Here is a 21,362-nt window from a genome sequence, read left to right as displayed (position 1 = left end):
GGCTTGAAAAGAATAACCATGAAAACTGATGACTGACTCCTCAGAGTTCAACACAGCTGATGGTGATTGGTCATTAATTAAAAACAATTCACATGGAACCAATCAAACATGCCCCTGTTGGTAAACCATGTCCAGACCACATTCCAAAGCAATCAGATCATTATTGTTCTCATTCCTTTCTGAGGCTTCTCAGCTTCCCAGGAGACAATCTTGGGCCAAGAGGATTTTTCAGAAAATAAGAAAGAAGAATTGAACTCCTGATTATCAGGTAGAGAAATAACAGTCAGATCTGGTGAGCTGTGATTTGTGTAGTGAAGGCAGCACTTGGAGGCAGAGGGAATGTGGCATAGAAGAGTTTGCTGGAATTCCTTGTGCCCTTAGGTGGAGAGTTGTGTTTAGAAGGTGTCAAACACTTTGAAATGCAGGCAGAGCCTGGGCCCAGAGTTGGTTCTGCTGATGGTGAGAGCAGGCAGGGACTCACAAAGGGATTATGGATGGTTCTTGAGGAGAATATTGTTTATGTAGAAGCTTTTCCTCCTGGCACTCTGTGCTGGAGATGAAGGACTGAGCAAAAAGGCTTGGTCAGAAACACAAGCAAAACCTTCTGAACTGAGCTGAACTATTTTTTTTTTTTTGGTCATTCAAACCAATCTAAGAATCATTAAAACCAAGGTTCTCAAATAAGTCCCACTCTAGAATTGGAGGGATTTTTAAAGCATGGGAGGGATTTTTAAAGCATGGTAGTTTGCAGTGAGCTGGGACAACTATTAATTACTCCATCAGAATGTGAAAAAGGAATCATTTTTTCTGTCAGTTTACACCATGCAGTTTCCATTAGGTTCAAAACATACCTGGTCAAATGTGGGGGTGGGATTAGGAGCTTCAATACAGTATGTAGGTTATCACCCTTTTTAGTTTACCTAGAAACAAAGGTTGAAATTAAGATTTACTTTATCCTTGTCCACCAGGTTGAAATAATTAACCTGAATGCCTTAAACATAAGGATTTTCTCATTTGGTTCTTAATTTCTTGTAAAGACTCCATTAATACTTAAATTTCTCCAGTCTCTAGTGGGCTCTGTTAATAGCCTTACACAGTGTCAGGAAAATCATGGGTGCAGTGTTGGGAAGTGGATTAAAGTCAAATGTTCCACTAGTTGCTCTTTGTTAAAATAATTGACATGTCCATTTGTTATGTAAGAAACCTTCATTTGTTTGCCTTTCCTATAAAACTTTTCTCCTCTTTTTGTTCCTTTGGAATTGCCTTAAATGATTGGAGTCAGACAGGCAAAATTTTCCCATTATCAAATCTTTTTTTTTTTAAATATTTCTTATATTTTGGAAACAAGAAGAGAAATGATTTCCTTGACAGCTTTTCCACAAACTAGAGCAGTGTGTGCTTTCTTCCTCCACATCCTGCCCCCACTCTGAATGGCAGTGTTCATATTTCAGCCTCTAATGGGAAACTCCTTTCTTCTGTGCTCTCCCACCCTTGTGTCATTCAGGGAATTTTTATGCAGGTGAGATGAGAAAAAAAGAAAACAACTTTCAATTATCTAGTGTTGCTTTATGTTTAAGTTCCCATTATGGATCTAATTGTGGTCTATTTGCTGCTTCATGTTCTGGTGAATTGGCATTGGGGTCACAAACCACATTGGCTTTTTCATCCTAAGCAACGTCAGGAAACATAAACCTGAAGCCTCAAATGATATTTTTCATCTCAGAAAAAAAGCAGTGATTTTGTTCATGTGTTTTTCAATCAACAGCAAGCAAATCAAATCTCCATGCTGGCTAAAAATGCTTAGCACAATTGCAGTACAGTGCCAATTGCTGAAAAAGTCAAATTACTTTTAAAAACATTATTTAAACAAACACTTCAGAGATGCATTAATAGTTCTGCAATGACTCAAATCATGTTGTACATATTTATTACACATACTTTGCATACCAGGTTCCTATTTCTGCCGTGCACCTGTTTTTATGGACATTTTTGCCTTGGGATTATACCCTGGAAGCCCCAGGAAGAGGGGCAGGTGAGGAGGGAAAAGAGTTACATCCAGTCCATAGTGCTGACTTCTGTTAGTACAGTCAGAACAGATAATAATGGCAAAAAAGCTCAGCTAATCTCAGTTCTCAGAACATTTACTTCTTTTTTTGGGGTTTTTTTTTTTCCAGCTGGTTTTGTGTTCTGTGCACTCTGTAGAGTGTTGCATCCTACTTGTTTTTGTTTTTTTTCTCAGTTGGTTAAGTTTTATGTCTCTGCAAGAAAATGCAGTTGTATTGAGCAATTGAGAAGAAAGCTCCAGAGAGGTCTTAATGTATGGAATTTGTCATTGTTATTTCAATCTGTGAGCAGAAAATAGACTTTGTTTTGAAATTCAGTTTTTATCTCTGTCTTCTTCACTACCCAGCAGAATGTTGGTGGTTGTGGGGATGGGGAAAAGGAGGAGGAGCCCTTCTGTGGGCAGGGATTTCTTGGGGCTGCAAAAGCAGAGAGGAGAGGGCAGAAATGCTGAATATTCCAGCGTTGCTGCAATGTCATGTCCCTGTTTCACATCAAATACCTCAGCAATCCCCTTGATTTTATTATTTGTAATAATTATGATATATAATTATTACAACTATTTGTATTGCAGCCAGGGTTAGAATTAAGCACAGCTTAATTCTCAGTTTGGGCACTAAGGCTCTGAATGTGTTTATTTCCTTGGGATGTATTTTCATACTTGCCTGGTTCACTTTTATATGTTATTGTTTATAGTGTAATTTCTGGACTGCAAACCTGCATTGTGCTTTTTAAAATTCCTTTTCACAAGTTCAGAAATAAAACTCTGTGGAAAAAAAAAGCTGTGAAATGAGGCAGGCCAAGCTTTACAAATTGCAGAGTAATCCCAGACTGCTGTTTTACTACAATTTCCAAGTTATCTCTGCCTGGAGTAAGAACAAAACTCTTTAATATAGGGCTGCTCTCAAGTTTTATTAAACCAGTTGCTTAGTGTGAAATTAATTTGCTCAGGAAGGAATATAAATCAGCTGGGGTGAAAGAAAATTGATTTTTACACCACCTTTCACTTGTTGCACTCTTAGTAGTACGAGCTTCATTAGGCCCTTGGAGTGTTTATAGGTGTTATAAAATGTTTAACACTTGATGGATTGAGGTGCTTGAAGGGGTTTCAGGCATTAGAGGATTATATTGAGATTCCATTGCTCTCAGAATGGAATTTGGCACACTGGGAAGGGAAATGTGTGTGCTCTGTGTTGTCATTTTAGCCACAAATAGAAACTTTTGTCTGACACTACAGGACTGATGGATGCAGTGAGAAACTCCAAGACTTGGAGACAAGGCTGTAGCATTAAAGGTAAAATTGGTGTAAATAGTTTCAGAAATATAATGGGAGTCACAAAAGGAATTTGGAATTATGCAGGAATTTATAAATGCTCCAAATGGGCATTTTCCATCTGTTTCCCAGCTGTCAGTCCAAGTTGCCAGACATGTGATACTTGAGGTGTTTCTCCCTTGCAGAGAATGCATGATTGCATTACTGTTATATTACACATGCTGACATGGCAGAGTGTTTTGCCATGAAATAAGAGAACAAGGTAGAAAATACAGAAATACAGAGAAATCCAATCTTGAGGGCTATAAAACAGTTCATTTTTACATTGTAGGTCTTACAAATGTAGCAGTGTCGTTTATTACTGTGTTTTCAGAGCTTTTTGGGAATGCAGCAGGTTTTACCTATGATGGCAGTAATTTTCTTTCAGACTGTGTAGTAGATCTTGTAGTGTGCTTTCCTAAAGCCAGGTGATGTATGGGATAAATGGAATAATGCCTGTGTTAGGTTTGTGGGCTTTGAGCTTTTGCCTCATGTGCAGCAGCTGGAATCAGCAGCCTGGACAGAGGCTTTTTGAATCCAGTCTAACTCTTGATGAGGTGCAAATAGAAATATTATCTTAGCTATTATAGCTGGCAAACAGCTTGGGGCACTTGGTGGCTGCTCTGGGGGCTGTGGCTGCTTTCCAGCAGTGCATTGCTGGGTTGAGTTATGTTAAGGGATGTTAAGTTTGGAAAACATGCCCAGAATGCTTCCATGTAGTGCAGATCCTCACTCACTGTGTTCTTGGAGCTGTGTTTGAGCCAGCTGGGAATTGCTGCTGCTGTGCTGGGGCAGCTCAGAAATGTTTTCCCTCCCTGCACACCTGGAGCAGCAGCCAGCCCTGCTCATGCTCGCTGGTCTCCTGCCAGTGGGGCAGGGACAGATGCCACTCTAATTGATAGTCAAAATTAATATCCTTCATGAATGGAGAGGATTGAGGAAGGGCAGAATGGACAAGTTAATTTTCTCTCTGTTTCCAGAGATGGATTTTTCTCACTGTGTCCCCATCCCTGTTTACCTTGAGAGGTTTTGTGAGTGTGGAGAGCAGACAAGCACAGCTCCTGGAGGACATCGGTGTGCAGTGCAGAAATGAAGTTTATTTCAGCAATACAAGCTGTGGGTTGATTCTTTATCCTTCTGACCAAAGATGGGTATTTAATTCATGAGTAAAGTTTTTAAACTCTTCACTATTAGCAAATCAGAAATGCTGTAATCAATCTTTCTTCATATTGGTGGATTCATTTCAAAATTGTGAAAGCATGAGACATAATTTATAATGCCTTGGACAGAGGTTTTCTCTGAATTCTTATTTGAAAAATGAGGGTATGCTTTAGTTGTTGTTTTCTTATGCTTTTATGTACCTTTAGTCACCTCTGAGGTTGGTAACTGGGGTGCTGCTGTTTTTCTTATGCTTGAATAACAGCACATCATCTCTGGCTTGCTTCAGCATGCCAAGGAAAACAGGCAAAGATGAAGCAGGTTACTTCCACCATTCAAAGGGTATTTTGATTCCAAGGAAGTACAAGCAGTGCATTCTTTTTGCAATAAAAATGCTGGCTTGATTTGAAAAAATGTTTCCTACTAAGAAACAGCTAATTCCATTGATAGCACATTAGCAGAATATGTAACTTGAGTAAAGATGCAGCAATAAATCAAATAAATCAATTACATAAATTGGAGCATCTTTGGAAAGTAGGACAAGTTAGCTGAGTGTGTTATTTATTTAATACCAACTTAATATCACAAGAGCAAACAGTAAGGCAGGTAAAGTACATCAAAATATTAATTATATGGATCTATGCAATAACTTATAAGAAATGCTTACTTACTTCTCCTCTTCAAGGGAATTGCTGATAGAAGTTAAAGCATAACATCTTGAATTATTGACAAGTATCTGAATTATGATGGGTAGATCTAAATGATACCCAGGAGAGCTTTGATATTTAAACAGGACAAAGACATTTTACCTGTTCTCTCTGACTTGTGGCTCTGAGACTTGAATCATTCCTTCCTGCACAGATTTTCAAGCTACCAACTATGAAGGTATATTTTTGAGCAAAGAAAATAACCTTGTTTTGGTTTAGTAGGCTAGATCTTAATCACGATTTAAAATGTTTAATATTGCTTTTCATTCCAAAAGCATTTCCAAAATGTTTTATAGGGTAAGATTAGGGGAAAAAACCCCAAAGTATTGCTATGATTCCTCTAGACAAACTGTTTGCTGACAGCAGTGAGTTTCTGATGCTTTTGAAGTGATTGCCTTCTGTAACAAGATCCTGAGTCATTTTTAATTTGACTTGGAATAAAATTCCATTGGAGCAAACAGTTATCTCCCAGTCCTTCTAACAATTTCTCTTAACACCTGCAAAGATGAAAACACCTTTCAGTGCAGCCAGGCCAGGATTTGGTTATTGCCCAGAAGATTGGGTGACTCAGGCTGGGATTTGCAGCTTTTGGTAAATGTGGCAGCTTTTTGAATCCAGTCTAACTCTTGATGAGGAGCAAATAGAAATGATAACTTTGGTATTATAGCTGGCAAACAGCTTGGGGCACCTGGTGGCTGCTCTGGAGGCTGTGGCTGCTCTCCAGCCCCCAGTGCCCAGGTCAGGGTCAGCCCCAGGGACTGAGCTCTTAGATGGAGAAGCCAAAGAGCAGCAGAGCAGCTTTCAGGAGGATAAATGAGCTTGGAGAAGATTCCTCTCCCCTGAGTTGCCAGCAGTGGGGAGTGCACTGAGCCAGAGGCAGTTTTGGCAGGAAGGATTGCACACACCCCCATAGGGAGGGCAGCTCTGAGGAACATCCAGGTTCAGTGTTGTTTCAACAACTTCATCCTCAGTTTGAGCTCAGGTTACAGCACTTCCATATCTGCACTCTCTAAAGAGAAATGCTGATCTGTTGCTTAGCATTGGAAATGATCTTTTTCTAAGGCTCTCTTAAGAATCCATGAAGAAAAATATTTTTATGGGAATAGAGGAGCTCTTGCTTCATTTTCTATTAAGTCTGAGGAGTGAATGCTGATTGTGAGTGGAATCCCTGAGAAATGTATCTTTGGTCAAGAAGAGAGTAAGGATGATCAGCACTTTATGCCATAATAATCATATTTGTATCATCTGGAGATTCAGCTGCTTATTCCCTCTGTAGATTGAAACTACTTCCATTTTCATGGTATAAGCCAGACTCCACTGTGCCTCAATCCTCTGTATCTTGTGTCCTGTGGCATTCACATTCTCTGAAAAATTCCCTTTGCCCGGGATTTTTCTCTTGGGAAGCTGAGAAGCCTCAGAGGAAAGGAAAACAATTCTGATCTCATTTGCTTCTCCTGTGTTGTGCTCATGTGGAATGTGTTTGGAGATTGTTCACCCACAGGTGATTGCTCCATTGCATTCTGCTGGGAGTTGTTTTCACTCTTTGGCCAATCAGGGCCAAGCTGTGTCAGGACTCTGGAAAGGGCCAGGAGTTTTCATTATTATCTTTTTAGCACTCAGTAAGGATCCTTTCTGTATTCTTTAGTATAGTTTAGTATAATATTCTTTAATATAATATGTCATTATCATGTTTTCTGGAAAAATCCCTTTGCCAGGATTCATCTCCTGGGAAGCTGAGAAGCCTCAGAGAAAAGGAAAACAATATCAACTCATTTGCTTCTCCTGTGTTTTGCTGCTTTGGAATGTGCTTTGGAGATTGTTTATCCAACTGGTCATTGTTTGATTGGTTTCATGTGAATTGTTTTAACAATGACCAATAACTGTCCAGATGTGTCAGGACTCTGGAGAGAGTCACCAGTTTTCATTATTATCTTTTTAGCATTTAGTAAATAGCCTTTCTCTATTCTTTAGTATAGTTTTAGTATAGCATTCTTAATATAATATCATAAAATAATAAATTAGCCTTCTAAGAACATGGAGTCAGATTAATCTTTCCTCCCCATGACAGGGGACCCTGAAAATACAACCATGATACAGTATGAAAAAATAAGAAATTAGCTTTGTGAGAACAAGGAGTCAGATTGATCATTCCTTCCTGCCATGGGGCACCCCACAAATACATTAGTGTCCCACAAAACCTTTGATCCTGGGGAATGTGGGCACAGGGATGGAGCCAGAATTCCCCACGGGCAGGTCCAGCAGGCAGGAGGAGCTTGGTGCAGGGCTGGAGTTCAGGGTTTATCCCTTGGTTTCTGATGCAGCAAATACAGCTTGGCTCCTTGTTGTAGTGCTGACTGTCCTGGTGCTCGTGAAATGTAAATGGAATTAAGGGGCAGGAGTGAATGTTCAAATTTGGGATTGTTTTGGAAGGCAGATCTGCAGGAAAACTTGTAGGGAGAATGATCCAGTGTTAATAGAGGGAGTTCTGTGAGGGTGCAATATGAGGAATCCCTGCACAAAGTGAGACTTGTCATGTTCAAAGTATTGTGAGGAGTAGGGAAAGAAATGGAATAATTTAAATATGAAAGGCAATGAAATGTAATGAATCAAGGTATGACTAACAAGGTGATTTGGTGAGATGGAGCTAAGCTGGATGCAATGTGGCTTTAAAAGAAAAAGGTAGATTTAGTAATAGAAGTGTAGACATCTGAAGCAAAATACAAGACAAGCAAAAGTGTCTAAGGGGAGCTAATGTTTAATAACAGTATTTTCAGTGTAAAAATTATCAGGAATTTAATTATAATTTTGTTCATTTTACACCACTTCCCACATCTAAAACATTTGCATAACAAACAACAACAAAAAAAACCACCCCAGCAGCAAGTTGCCAAGTTGTTGTAACATAAAATGAACATTATATAGAAAACTAAAGTAAAAAAGGGCTATGACTTTACAGTGCCACGGTAAAATAAAGAATTAATATATTACTGTACAAAGGACTAAAAAGTGTTGGATAAAATATGAACTAAAACATGACTAAGACTGAGGGGTAGAATGAAGTTGAAAACAGCACCTAGAAATTTGTTCCTTGGTGACCCAACATGGGACTAGTGAGACCACTGTTAGGTACCATGTTCTGGTGACATATTTCAAGGTTTTAAATATTTCCAGTGATTTTGGCTTCACAGCTGACATGCTAAATACAAGGCATAAATTGCTGGAAGTGTGGGCAAATTCTTAAATGGTTTAAAGTAGTGTATTTCTGGCTGAAAGGATTTGGCCCTGCAAAAAAATGAAACTGCATGGCTTATTTGATGTATTCCTGTGTCTGATGAGCAAGAGAAGGACTGGGGACACAGTGTTCTGATATTGAAATAAAATATTTATTTTGGTACTTCTTTACCAATATCTAAATTTAGACTAAAATTGTGTTTTCTCCTTCCATTGTTTCCCTCGCTAAATGGCAAGTACTGTTGTTTCTTTTATAAGAGGAAAATTCCTGATTCCTTTTAAGATTAAAAAAGAAAAAATATTCAAAGTGAGCTCTGCACTGAGAATTTGTATGCGGAGCCTGTCAGACTGTGAATCTTTATTATTACTGAGCTTTATCCTTGAGTACATAGCTTGCAATCCAGTGTGAATATTAAGTGTCAGGCTGAGATGCTCTGTGAGGGATTTGCAGGGGCTGGCAGGCTCCTGTCCCAGCCTCTCAGCCCCGTCCCAGTGATGGGTGGCTTCATTCCCCAGGTGTCCCTTGGCTGGGCTGCAGCTCCTGGTGCTGGGAGGGATGCAGGGGGTTCCACTGCAGGCTGGGATTCTGCTGGGGTGCTGGGGAAGGGCATGGAGGAAGGAAAAAATGCGTGGAACTGGTCACTCAGAAACGTGTGATGTTTGAAAATCTGGTTCTTTCCTGCTGGAAGAACTGTAGTTTAAAAAAAAAAAAAAACAACTCACTATTGTATTTGCAGGGAATGCCCCAGCAAAGGCAGGAATGATGCATCTGACTCCATGTTCTCAGAAGGCTGATTTATTACTTTATGATATATTAACATTATACTATATTATACTAAAGAATATTATACTCCACTAAAGAATACAGAAAGGATACTTATTAAATGTTAAAAAGCAAGAAAGGTAACTTACAGAATGCTAAAAAGATAATAATGAAAACTCCTGACTCTCTCCAGAGTCCTGACACAGCTTGGCCCTGATTGGCCAAAGAGTGAAAACAACTCCCAGCAGAATGCAATGGAACAATCACCTGTGGGTGAACAATCTCCAAACACATTCCACATGAGCACAACACAGGAGAAGCAAATGAGATCAGAATTGTTTTCCTTTTCTCTGAGGCTTCTCAGCTTCCCAGGAGAAAAATCCTGGGCAAGGGGAATTTTTCAGAGAATGTAAATGCCACAAACTCACCTTTTTTGTTTATCCACAAATAACCAATTTGGCCCTAAGAGTCTCCCACTGATGTCTATGGGTTGCATCATTTATACTTTTTGGTCCTTTTTTCTCCCATGGCAAGTCATGTTACTCTTAGGGAAAATCTGCTGCTTGACACAGCTGAGCTTCCTCCTTTGTTCCTTCTGATCAGAGGAGAGAACTTCACTGTGGGATCTGCATGGACTTCTCCCTACTTGTGACTTTACATTTTGTAATCATTGTCAAATTGCACCCAGCTGGGAACAACAACAATAAATAATTCTTTCAGCCCAAGGCTCTCCTGTGTTGTATAAAACAAACACTAACTTGTCTTTTGAAATCAGTTGCAGTCATTTTATGTAGCAGGAATAAATCTCCAAACATGCCAGGCTTGGATTATTTTATTTTTGCCTTTTTCTAGAGTCAAATCATTTTTCTGCATAACCAGTAAGAACCCTTTTGATAAAACTGCAATAGCCCCTGTGCCAAGGGTGCAGTAACCTCTCCCCCTGTGCTGGGTGCCATGGGCTGGGGATGCCCCCAGCATGGTTTGTGATACCTGGGGGAGGGCTGGACCCCTGCAAGCCCTGATGGCCCTAGAAAAGTCCATTTTCCTGGAGATTGTTTTTTGTCAGCTGATCCATCCCAGCCCCTCTCTGTCTCCAGCATGTGAATTGATGGTTTTATTTTGTGTGGTGATAGAAATGTCTTTGGATCAGAACATTTGGTGTGTCTACCCAAATGGCATTTTTTTCCTTTGCTTTGTCCACAAGAGACATGCTCCAGTCTGTGGAATGTGATGGACCCTCTACCTGTTATTTTCCTGTTAGGGCTCAGAGATGTAGCCTAGAGTTGTTCTGTTTCTCTAAGAATAATTATGTCATAAATCACAAAGTGTTGGATAAACCTGTGGGCTTTGGTTTGTTTTTATTTTTTTTTCTTATTCTAGTCCTTGATTTCAAATGTTATTAACATCTACATTTCTTAAGCAATGTCAAAATTTCTGTTAAAAATAATAACACATAGGTAAGCTTACCATTGTTCTCTCTACATGGGCTATTTCTCTCCAAACTGCATTGCCTATGTAGAGCTGTGATTTATTTCCTGACCTGTGATAGATGAGAGAACCACTAGTTTAAAAATGCAGAATGCAAAGCCTGTGTTCTGGAAGTGTCATGTTCCTGCTTCCCAGGGCTTGTCAGGGCTGACATCTCACCACTGGAATTGGTGGGAGGACTTCTCTAGTGGCAGATGAGGGCAGTTAAGCCTTTTTCAGATGATTTTGTTATTTCTGCACCTCCTTTGAGCCTGTTGCTCCCTGGAATGAGTGGTCTCAGTCTGGCAGACACAGCTGAGTGTGTGTTGCCATGGCTAACGTGGGAGCAGCACTGCTGCTCTTGGTGGGATTTTCTACCTGCTCATGGGGCAGAACAGTCTGTGCTGCAGGAAAGTGGGGAGAAACCAACAAAAAACATGAGAAGAAAAGCTCTGGGACCCATAAGAGTCACAATGGCAATAGGAATGGGGAAGCTCTGTGCCCTGGCTCTTCCCCTTCCCTGCAGTGGCAGAGGAGCTGAGGCTCTGCCTCTGAGCTGTCTCTGCAGCCAAAATTCTGAAAGGTCTTTTTGTAGGAGACCCACATTCCTTTCAGCTTCATGATATGTGTGCTGCTGTACTCAATCCTACAGGTTTTATGCTGAGTAAATATGTAAACATCCACAGGGCCTCAGTCACAGGAGTAACCCTTTTGAACTCAGTGGCTTTACCTTCTCTTTTAGGTCTTTATTTAAACCTTCTGGCAGTTTCAGTCAGGTAGGGGGATATACATGGTAAATGATGGTTTTATCTCAGGTAGGATATGGAAATAGAAGCAAGGATAGCTCGAGGTTATCACAGTCTAGTTCTGTGCAGCAGCCCTGCTGCCCTTTAGGGCTCAGAGGGGCACAAGGGATTGCTTACACAGCTTGTACAATAATTTAAAAGTAATATTTTAACAGATCTGTGCCGTTTTTCCTCTGTGCCACCATGCAGCTGTGAAGGCAGTGGTGGTCACAGACTCCACTGCACAGACCTTTCAGTTGATGTGTTAAAGTTCTTCTCTGTTGCCAGTCTTTTGTTGCACAGAATATGCACTGAGGGGCAGAGCCCTACAAAGGAAGCACCTGGAGAGCTGTGCCAGAGGTTCAGGGCAGAGTGAGACTGAGTCTGTTCTCACCTTTGCAGTGTCTGCCCTCATGTACAGATACAAACAATACAGAATAGAGCATCAACCAGCAACCACAGTGCAAAGCTCTAACATTTGCATTTAATATTTCAAATCAGTTCTTATGCCAAGAGAAGCTATTCAATTTTAAGTGCTATTTGGACAAATCCCTTCTCATATTCACCAAATTTCAGTGTTTATCCTCCTATCACAAAGAAGACTTCCATGATACCTTTGTTCAAAAATATGCTCTGCATCCCTTGGATTCCAAATGTGCTGTGTGCCATTTTCATTTTGAGACCAAAACAATGACTTAATTTTGAAAGATCAGAGACTGAGACTTCATAGAAAGTTTTTTTTCAGAGGATTTTACAGTATTCTTCATTTTGGAGTGAATATTTGCTTCTAGCAATATCTGCAAGTGTCTTGTTAATATTCTTCATGCAGTACCCCATGTGCATTCCTGCACCTGTACTTGGTTGTGCTTTTTCCCTTCCACTCAAAGCTCCATTTCTGACATTGTATCAGGTGTTTTTTCTCCTCCTTGAGTTTCTTCTGTGCCCTCTTCACAGGGCACAGCCTGTGCTTGGTGCTTTGTCCATCCCGGTTCTGTGCCCCAGGGCACCTTGATCCCATCCTGCTCCTGTCACACAGAGCATGCCCTGGGACATGGGGCCACCTCTCCATCACTCCTGGGAGGAAAAGGGAACCTGTGGGGTCTGAACATGCATCCAGCACATCCCTGGTGGCTGTGGCTGCCCTGAGGGCCAGGTCTGAGCCCCGTGGCTCCCAGTGCAGTGTCCCAGGGCTGGGGCAGCACAGCCCAGCTGGGTCTGGAGAGAAGAGCCAGCTCCTGAGACAGGAGCTCCACCTGATGCCTCAGGTTTGAGCTTTTCTATGTTTCACATTCTGTGCTGCTTTAGTGTGTGGGTCTGGACTTCACATCAGGGGATGCTGAGATCTGTGCACAGAGCAGGGAGACAAAACAATTCCTGCTCCAGCTGGGCACCAAGGACAAATGATCCAAATCTCAGCCCCAGAGCACAAACCCCGTGGGCTGGAGAGAGAAAAACAAGGATGGGACTGGATGGGCTAAAGCTGGAATGGGACAATGAACTGCAAGATGCAAATGGAGCAGAACTGATCAAAGTGAGAGACCCCATGGCCTGTCACCCATTTTGGGGCCATTTTGGTTCACCTTGGGTGCAGCCCTGGCTGGGCTCTTGTGCTGCCCAAGGTGGATCCATGGAGGAGATGCTTTGAATCAATCCCTGCTTTATTCTTTAGCTCTGTCCAGCCCAAAGGCTGGAGAGGAGGGGCACTGTAGTCAGAGTGCCATGTCTGAGGTTAGCCAGGCTACAGGTGGAAACCCCATGGCACAGCTGAGGGCAGGGCCCAGAGCCTGAGGAATAATAATTTTTTTCCATTGTGATAGGAAATGCTGTACTGTAAAGTATTCATTGTAATGATTGAATTTAAAAAAAAATAGCCATACTAAGGTGATGCTTAAGATTCAGGATTAAATTTAATGGTAATAAAGTGCAGCTAGAAATGCTCAGTAAATGGTTTCAGTCCCCTTTTCTAAGGCTAATCAAGGCAGTGAGCTGCTCTGTGTTGAGTATCCTGGCATAAATATCAAATGTGGTTTATCATATTCCAGTTGCATTTCGTTTTTTCTCCTTTTCCCTTTTTTTAACCTGATGTTCTGAGGATTTCCTTTTAGTGCCTACAAACATCTCCTTTTGACAGACAGTGCAAATTAAAAGATATGGCTGGGCAAAGGGAACTGGAACCCAAATATGCCCCCTGGGTTTTCATTTACAGTTAGAAGCTACAGACACAATTACTGCTGACAGAAATGCAGAAGCCAGTGGCAGAGTGCATGTGGCAGTAGAGTTGTGCCAGGCAGTAATTGGGAAGATTATTTTTAATCAGAGCATATCCTACAGCCCAAACATTAGAAATCTCTTGTAAGGCTGACAGGAAATTAAACTGAGACCAAACAAAAAAACCCTCAAAATAGAAGTAATATGGTTAGAAGTCTAATGATGGCAGAACTCACTGCTTGTTGTATTTGGTTGTTATCTAAAGGGAATGGCTTTTAACTTGCAGCAAGAGATATCATTGTTTAATTGCATTTTTAGAACAGAATTAAAAAGTATCAGATTAGATCAATTTAGACGTAGGCTTTTGATAAAGGTCTGAAGCAGTAGATGTTAAGTCAGACTTAGTAATTGTATATATGTGTTTGTAGTGATTTTTATTATTGCTTTAGGTAATTTTATTTTCTTTAATATAATCCTTAACAAAACCACTTCTACTGGAAAATAACATCATGTCTGGAATACTCTGGAATGCTTGGCTCTGGTGATATTTTTGAAGCCTGGATGGGCTGGGGCTCTGTCTCAGTGGCCCTGCAGAACAACCTCAGCTTGTTGGGGCTGCCTGAGCTGCTGCCCTGAGGGAGAAGCCCTGGGAGTGTCTCAGTACTGGCACTTTCACCTGGAAACACTTCTTCATTTTTAAGTGAATCTTAATAGATCATCATCTGTGCCAAACTTCTCCTTACATGCTCAGCTGGGCTTCCTCCAGCTGCCTGTGCAGTTTCCCTGGTCCCTGAACAGAGCAGGTGTGGTATTTTCTGGGGCAGGAAGCAATGAATTCGACTCCATGTTCTTAGAAGGCTAATTTATTATTTTATGATATTGTATTATATTAAAGAATACTATACTAAATTGTACTAAAGAATAGAGAAAGGATACAGACAGAAGGCTACAAGAATGATAATGAAAATTTGTGACTCCTTCCAGAGTCTGACACAGCTTGATAGTGATTGGTCATTAAGTTAAAACAATTCACATGAAACCAATCAAACAATGACCAGCTGGATAAACAATCCCCAAATCCAAAGCAGCAAAACACAGGAGAAGCAAATGAGATTAGAATTGCTTTCCTTTTTTCTCTGAGGCTTCTCAGCTTCCCAGGACAAGCATCCTGGGCAAGGGGATTTATTCAGAGAATGTGACAGTGACAAGCAGGAGCACTGTGGTCAGGTTCTGCTGCTCTCGGTGTGCCTGCCACGTGCAGATGTTGTAACACCAGCTGCAAGCAAAGAAAGCTTGGCTGATTGGGAGTTTATTTCTCAGTCATAGGAGTGCAAAACTTGCCTGTTTTGTGTTTTGCCACAATTGATGGCACTTGTGGAAAAGGAAATTTAGCACTGGCCATGTGCAGGTGGTGTTTCTCCACAGGATTGCTTGTAGCTGTGTGGGCAGCTCTCAATGGCATTTTGTGTCAGTGTGAAGAATAAGGTGTAATGCCCAATTTCAGAGACAGCCAGGTTACCCTGGGGCCTGTAAATGGGATTTTATCACAATTTCAGTGGAGTTTTTTTTAACACAAAACTACTGGCATTTTCCAGCTCCTTCCAGCATTTCCTTCTACTGAAAGTTGCTTCATAAAATCTTGTGAATCTACCTGAAATCCTGCTTGTTGTTTAGGTATTGCCAGAGTAGCTGGGTAACAAATTCAGTGTGCTTGCTAAGGCAGATAATTTCAGCCCAGGGATCTGTACACACCCTGGACATTGTGACCTGCAGTGGTGGAATGTCCCCAGTGCTGTGGGGTTTGCCCTGAGCTCACTGGTGCTGCCAGGGGGCTGCAGTGCCCAGCAGGGCTGGGTGTTCCCTTGGGTGGGCAGAAATCTGTGCAGAGGGACAGTTTCTAAGAGTGCCACTCTTGCTTTTGCCCAAGATCACATAAATGAGAGGAAACCTGCGTGTTCAGCTCAGGAATTGGTTGTTGGGAGGGTTTGGGCAGGCAGGCAGTGCCATTGCTGCTGGGAGCACCAGTATGAACTTGGCTTCCAACTCCTGAGATGCTCCCCTAGTGATGGTCCCAGCCCCAAGGAGACAGAAATTCAAGTGTTTGCTGCTCCTGCTCGTCACCTTCCCAAACTCTGAAGTTCTTTCATCAGGGTGTGTGATTATTGCAATCTGCCTGACATGTTTATAGAGCACCCTTCTGCTACTGGTGGTTCTTACTCCCATTTTTCCTCAGTTTCATTAGAAAGAAACTCCACTGATTATTTTTTAAATTTTTATTTATTTATTTATTTTTATTTAAAGTGAAACCACATATAAGGGGCAGGATATTTTGTGGAAAAAGATGCCCAATATACTTACTATTAGGAATTTTACTGAAGTGGATAAAAAGTATATTAAATTTACTGACAGATTGATTTGGTTATACTCTGACCTAAGTGTGTATTATCTTTGGAGACTCAAAATATGGACAAAAATTCTATTTCCAGGAGTGTTTGTATCAAAGAATCCATAATGCCCTTTGCACGTGGAAATGAAAAATGCACATAGGGAGAATCTGTTAGGTAAAACATGGCTGAGCTTACTGTACCTACTAAAATTCAGTGAATAATAATTCAGTAAAATGTTACATGTCACAGCTGCTCATTAATAAGAATGGCATGGAGTAGAGTGTTACCCTATTGGAATTCCCAAATATGTGCTTGTACAATATATTCTGAATGCCCCCCTTTTGGTTATGCATTTTATCACAACTTTCCTTTTGCGAAAATGCTGCAAATTTTCAATTGAAGGATACAGAAAAAACAAATTACAGTGGTGTGTTCCTATTGAAACAGAAACCTGTGCCGGGGAAAATTTACAGTTAGAGCTTAATAATGTCTATTTTAGTAGGAGAATTTGCAATGAAAACATAGATTTTTTGTTTCAAATGCATTGCAAGCTGTCTGAACGCATTAACTGTCCATGGAATGTGTAATAAATAACAAAATCACACTTGTGAATCGATAACCAGATTTTGCAGTTTGGCTTTGTACTCCAATAAAGAAACTCTTCTGACCCACCAGTGTGTGCAGTGCCAGCCCAAGCAGTGCATTAGCAATTGAATTTCTTGTTGGGTCTTTCTGTGAGGGCAGAGCACAGGCAGGAGCTGCCCTGAATCCCTCATTCTCACTAAGAACCTGATTTTCTCTCCCCAGGAAACTCCACAGAAGCCCCATGCAAGTGGTGCCTATTGTTTCCATGAGCAGAGCCTCCTCTCAGTAAGTCCCTGGGTTTTTTTCCTTGCCTGTTGATTTTCCCAGATCTCTCCTGTGCTCTCACCATGAATGCAGAAATCCCTGGGACTCCCCAGCCTGCTGCATGGCCAGGCTAACAGAGCACAAGGAAAGGCTCTGGGGGCTTTTATTCTTCACAGAGCAGTGACATCCTTAGCAGAGAATCTTGCCTGGTTCTGGCTGGAGGTTCAAGTGATTTTCTCTTGTGTTTCCCTTGTGCTTGTTTGGGTTGTGTCACCGTCGTGTTTGTGGCACCTTTGGCTGATTACTTTGTGCACAGATTACTCACAGACACTTTGTGCCCTCAGAACAGCAATGGATCATTTATGCATCATGCTGTCCTTTAGAAAACGCTCTCTATAAAGTTAGAATAGGGAGTATCATGAATGAAGCTCCAAAATTTATAGGACATGTGAGAAAAGTATTTGTGCTAATTAATTTTTTGCCTTTTCCCTTTCTGAGAAGAGGTTTTCAAATCCAAACCACTTGTTGCTCATTCATTCTTGGAATTTATTCTTTAAAGTTTTTCTTTGTAGCACATACATAAAACCAATAATGATTAAGCACTTTTTATTCAGGATATAGCTTTCCATACTTATAGTAAACACAGAAGTGTCAGACAAAACTGTGTAATTTGTGGTAGATGTGTATTTTATATTTAAACAGTTTTTATAATCCTCTGCTTAAAATAAACCCCAGTTCTCAGATATTTTGTATTAGATGATAAGCATGGCTTTTTCTGTACTAGGCTGAATATGTTTTTGCTTTATATGCATTTATAATTACACTCTTCTTCGTTCTTTGTTGCACATGGGTATTGACAAAATAATAGACTATATTCACTTTTTTGTTCCACTGTATTCATGTGAGAAGCTGAGCTCTGCTCCAACACACAAAGTTTCATGTCACTGAAAAAATTAGACACACAGTCCTTGCTAGAAAAAAGAAGAAGAGTTTTGCATTTATTCTCCTACACTGAACACTATCTTCCTCCTAATGTCTTTGAAATAAGGTTTCATTATTTCAAAAAGACTGCCTGGCTTACTGGATAAAAAAAAAGCCTGTTCATCTTGAGGATAGATTTAAATCAATTCTGTAGTGCTCAGCATGCTTGTTGCTTTTAGCTTTTCCTCTGTCACGAACAGTATTTTCTAGCACAGAATAACCTTACAGCCCTTAGCAGAATTTGATGCAATTGACAGCTTTTGTTAGAAAAATTCTGGTGAAAATTGTACGCAGGAGGTTGGGGTTTCCAGCCCAGGGGAGACAGCAGTCCCTGAGATAATCACAGCATGTTTTGAGGAAGCTCACATTAATTTGGCTGTGAACACAGTGCCTCAGTAGCTATAAATTTAGTTTCCAGGAAAAGATATTCGTTTTTCCCTCAACAAGCTAAAGCAGAGATTTGGGGAGCTGCAGTAAGAAAAAAGAAGAAAATGCTCATTTGGAACCTGAGGAAGGTTTGACGCTCCCAAAGCTCCACGTGCATCATTTGCTGCTGATTTTCCTGGTGCCCATAAGGCAGCAGCAGGACTCTCCATCAGCTGAGGGGTCCCTGTGTCAGCAGGCTCAGCCCCAGCCCCGGGTGTTGCCTGGAAACAGCTCTGGATGGGAGCTGCTCCTGGCAGCTCCATCTGCCTGGGCGGGATGCCCTCCTCACCCCCGGGACATGGGGCACAGCCACCACACTGCTGGAATGCTCTGTCCCCTCCCCTGCCCAAAAAAAAGCATTTCAAACCACAAATTCCAGCCCAGCACACAGGTGTTAAGGTGTTGGAATTGTATGTGTTGGAATGAATATCTGCTCCTTGTCAAAATCTCTTGTAATAATGGAATTTTGTATTCAGCGTCCTTGGTTGAATTTCAGTTCAATTCCTGGCTATAGTTGCTTTGCAGTGTTTTCCTGTTTCATTTTGATAGAGAAATATGTTGAGGTAAGTCTAGTTTTAACTAGAGAGATCCTGGATTTTCAAATTCAGTTTCACAGCCTATGGATTTGGGTGTTTGACCTTCTATTAATGGTGCAGTGATGCCTCCAGTGCTCCAGCAAAGCTGCAGTGCATTGAGCAAACCAGTAAACAAAGCAATAGAAGACAGAAAACCATTGAAAATAAACATGACAGGCAGAGGAGATAGAATTGTTCCGAATATACAGTGGGAAATCAGGGACAAATAGTGACTGGCAGGGGGTCTGGAGCAGGAATGGAAATGTAAAACCCAGATAAAGCAGAGTCTCCACTCATTCCCCGGTGTGGAGAGGTTTTCCCATTGCCTGGAGGCATCCCTGAGGTGGGGATGCTGCAGAGGGCAGTGCTGGGAGCAGTGCCCTGCCCTGGCTGTGCTGCCCCAGCCCAAGGTGGAACCCAGGAGCTGGGGTTGAGCTGGGAGTGCTGCCAGGGCAGGGCTGGATGCTTGGGTTGGGCTGCATTTCTGAGCTCATTCTAAAGATGAATTGCTGTGCCTTGCCCTCCCCTGCACACCTCCCTGGCCTGAAACTGCAATCCTTTGGCAAACAAGACATTTCTCTTCGGTGTTGCACTGGAGCTCTCTGGAAAAAGATAAGAAATCAGAAGTGTTGCAGAGTTTGGCAGAAAGTTTCTACAATTCTTGCCCATTCTGTTGTTTTTTTTTTCTTACTCTTCAGGTTGTGCATGCAGCAACAGCTGTTCCATAATTTGATAAACATACTGTAATTAAGTGATCTTGTTTATTAGTAACACCTTTCCCTGACTAGGAGATTTTAAAGTAGCAGAGAAAGGATGAGCCAGGGGTGCTGCTTCTTGTTAATTTGACAGCTTCATCCTTTGGAAGCTCTGCCATGGTTATCCATGTTTTAAACCCTGCTGGATGTAAAGATATTTATTCTAAAAGGCTTTTGCTCTCCAGTCTTACCTTGCAGAGCAATCTGGCAGTGATGCAGAGGCACCTACAGGAAGGGCTTATAAAGGCAGTGAAAGAAAGGCATTTAAACCCCTTTTCTCTAATTTTAGTGAGCTGTGTTTTCCTTGGAATTGTAAACACGCAGAACAAAATAGAAGAGAAAGAGCTGTAATTGCATTGAGAATATTATAGGGCATTATGAGTCCTTTTTTCCCCCTCATTAAACACATCTTGAAAAATTGTTAAAAGAATAAATCTATTTTCCAAAACATCATAGCATGCCATGGAGCAGTCTGAGGAGTTTAGTGTGATCTAGGGATTTCTACCTGAGAGATGTGAAAAAAAATAATTTTGAAAGAGACCTATTATAAAATACCACAATTCTCTTAGAAAGAAACCAATATTATAACTTTATTCTAAAAAATATAGAAGAAAAAAAAATTAATGATGGTGTTCTTTTTTATTCCTCTCTCTCTATTCTGATGCAGTCTGAATGAGAGTATTAGTCTAGAGAGTTGAATATTTTTTAAATTGCAGCACTTTGAATTACTGATATGTGCAAATTACAGTAAAAAAGGGATGAAGAATGGTAGTTAGACAATGTAAATGATGCAGTAAGTTCTGCTCCATTACTATCTCCCAGCTAGGATGGGGAACTGTTTAGTTGTTAGGATCTGCTCCACTGTCCTATTATTCATTGTTGTTTTGCAATATCTTCAAATATCTTCAACAGTTATTGTAGGAATTCATTAAGGACCGGGAGCAGCGAGGCATTTACCCACTCCTAATGATGAGCAGCAGAATATTCTCATGGATGTTTTTGCTTCAGAAAAAGCTTAACTAGGGTAGCTGAGCCTGACCTGTGCTGGATTTATCTTCTTTTTTTTCCTAGTGCTGCTGTGAGGTAATTCAGTGTTAGGTGGCTGATTTGTAATATTGCTTTTCCATTAGTTAGAAATGTTTCACTAGATATGTGCTTTCCTGTTTAGGGAACTAAATATACTTCTTTTGTTTGATTTGGTGGGCTTGGGGTTTTTAAAATCTGCATGTTCCAAGGTTTCATTTACCACAGGGGAAGAAAATGTTGTGGGTTTTTTTTCCTTGCTGTCATTAATGTGAAGTTTTTATGAGTAAAATCACCATTTTTTTGGACGAAGGAGCAGTTATGTGGGAGCAGGTTTATAGGAGTCACTGTTAAACCACTGCTATAATTTCTCATTTCCTGAATGGTAAAAGGGCTACAAACCAGAGTATCAGTGGTCTGCCTGTGATTTACAGGTGATTCTGCTGCTCAGCTCACTGACACCATGATCTTCCTACAGAAATAAAGGAGCTGTCCTTGTTTAGATTGTGCTTTATCACTGCTGCAGGTGATTTCTGTATTTATTTGGGCAGCTACAGTTACTCTCTCAAAGCAGATTCAGGAGCATAAGGCTCACTGAAATTGAATAGGACATGTTGAAAACATGAAGCAGACTCCTAACACGGGATTATTTTGAAATATCACCGTAGATTATC

The 21,362-nt window shown here is 40.9% G+C and overlaps 1 protein-coding gene across 23 annotated transcripts in view; it reads left to right on the top strand.

The window, feature by feature from the left end:
* The window catches only part of RBFOX1 (RNA binding fox-1 homolog 1), a 1,203,461-nt gene that overhangs the window by 503,588 nt on the left and 678,511 nt on the right, over positions 1–21,362 (top strand). For 19 of the 23 annotated variants that reach the window (XM_071444280.1, XM_071444305.1, XM_071444297.1 and 16 more), the window contains one exon: positions 16,887–16,949. The exons of the other annotated variants lie outside the window; for them this stretch is intronic. In XM_071444280.1, coding sequence (XP_071300381.1) covers positions 16,887–16,949 — 63 coding nt within the window. The remainder of the gene's footprint in view (positions 1–16,886; positions 16,950–21,362) is intronic. 23 annotated transcript variants of the gene reach the window in all.

Source organism: Agelaius tricolor, unplaced genomic scaffold (assembly GCF_023055355.1).
Source record: "Agelaius tricolor isolate 1412-34295 unplaced genomic scaffold, bAgeTri1.0.p SCAF_19, whole genome shotgun sequence".
Lineage (NCBI taxonomy): Eukaryota > Metazoa > Chordata > Aves > Passeriformes > Icteridae > Agelaius > Agelaius tricolor.
The sequence above is the reverse complement of the archived record's forward strand: the minus strand, read 5'-3'. Positions and strand labels throughout refer to the sequence as shown.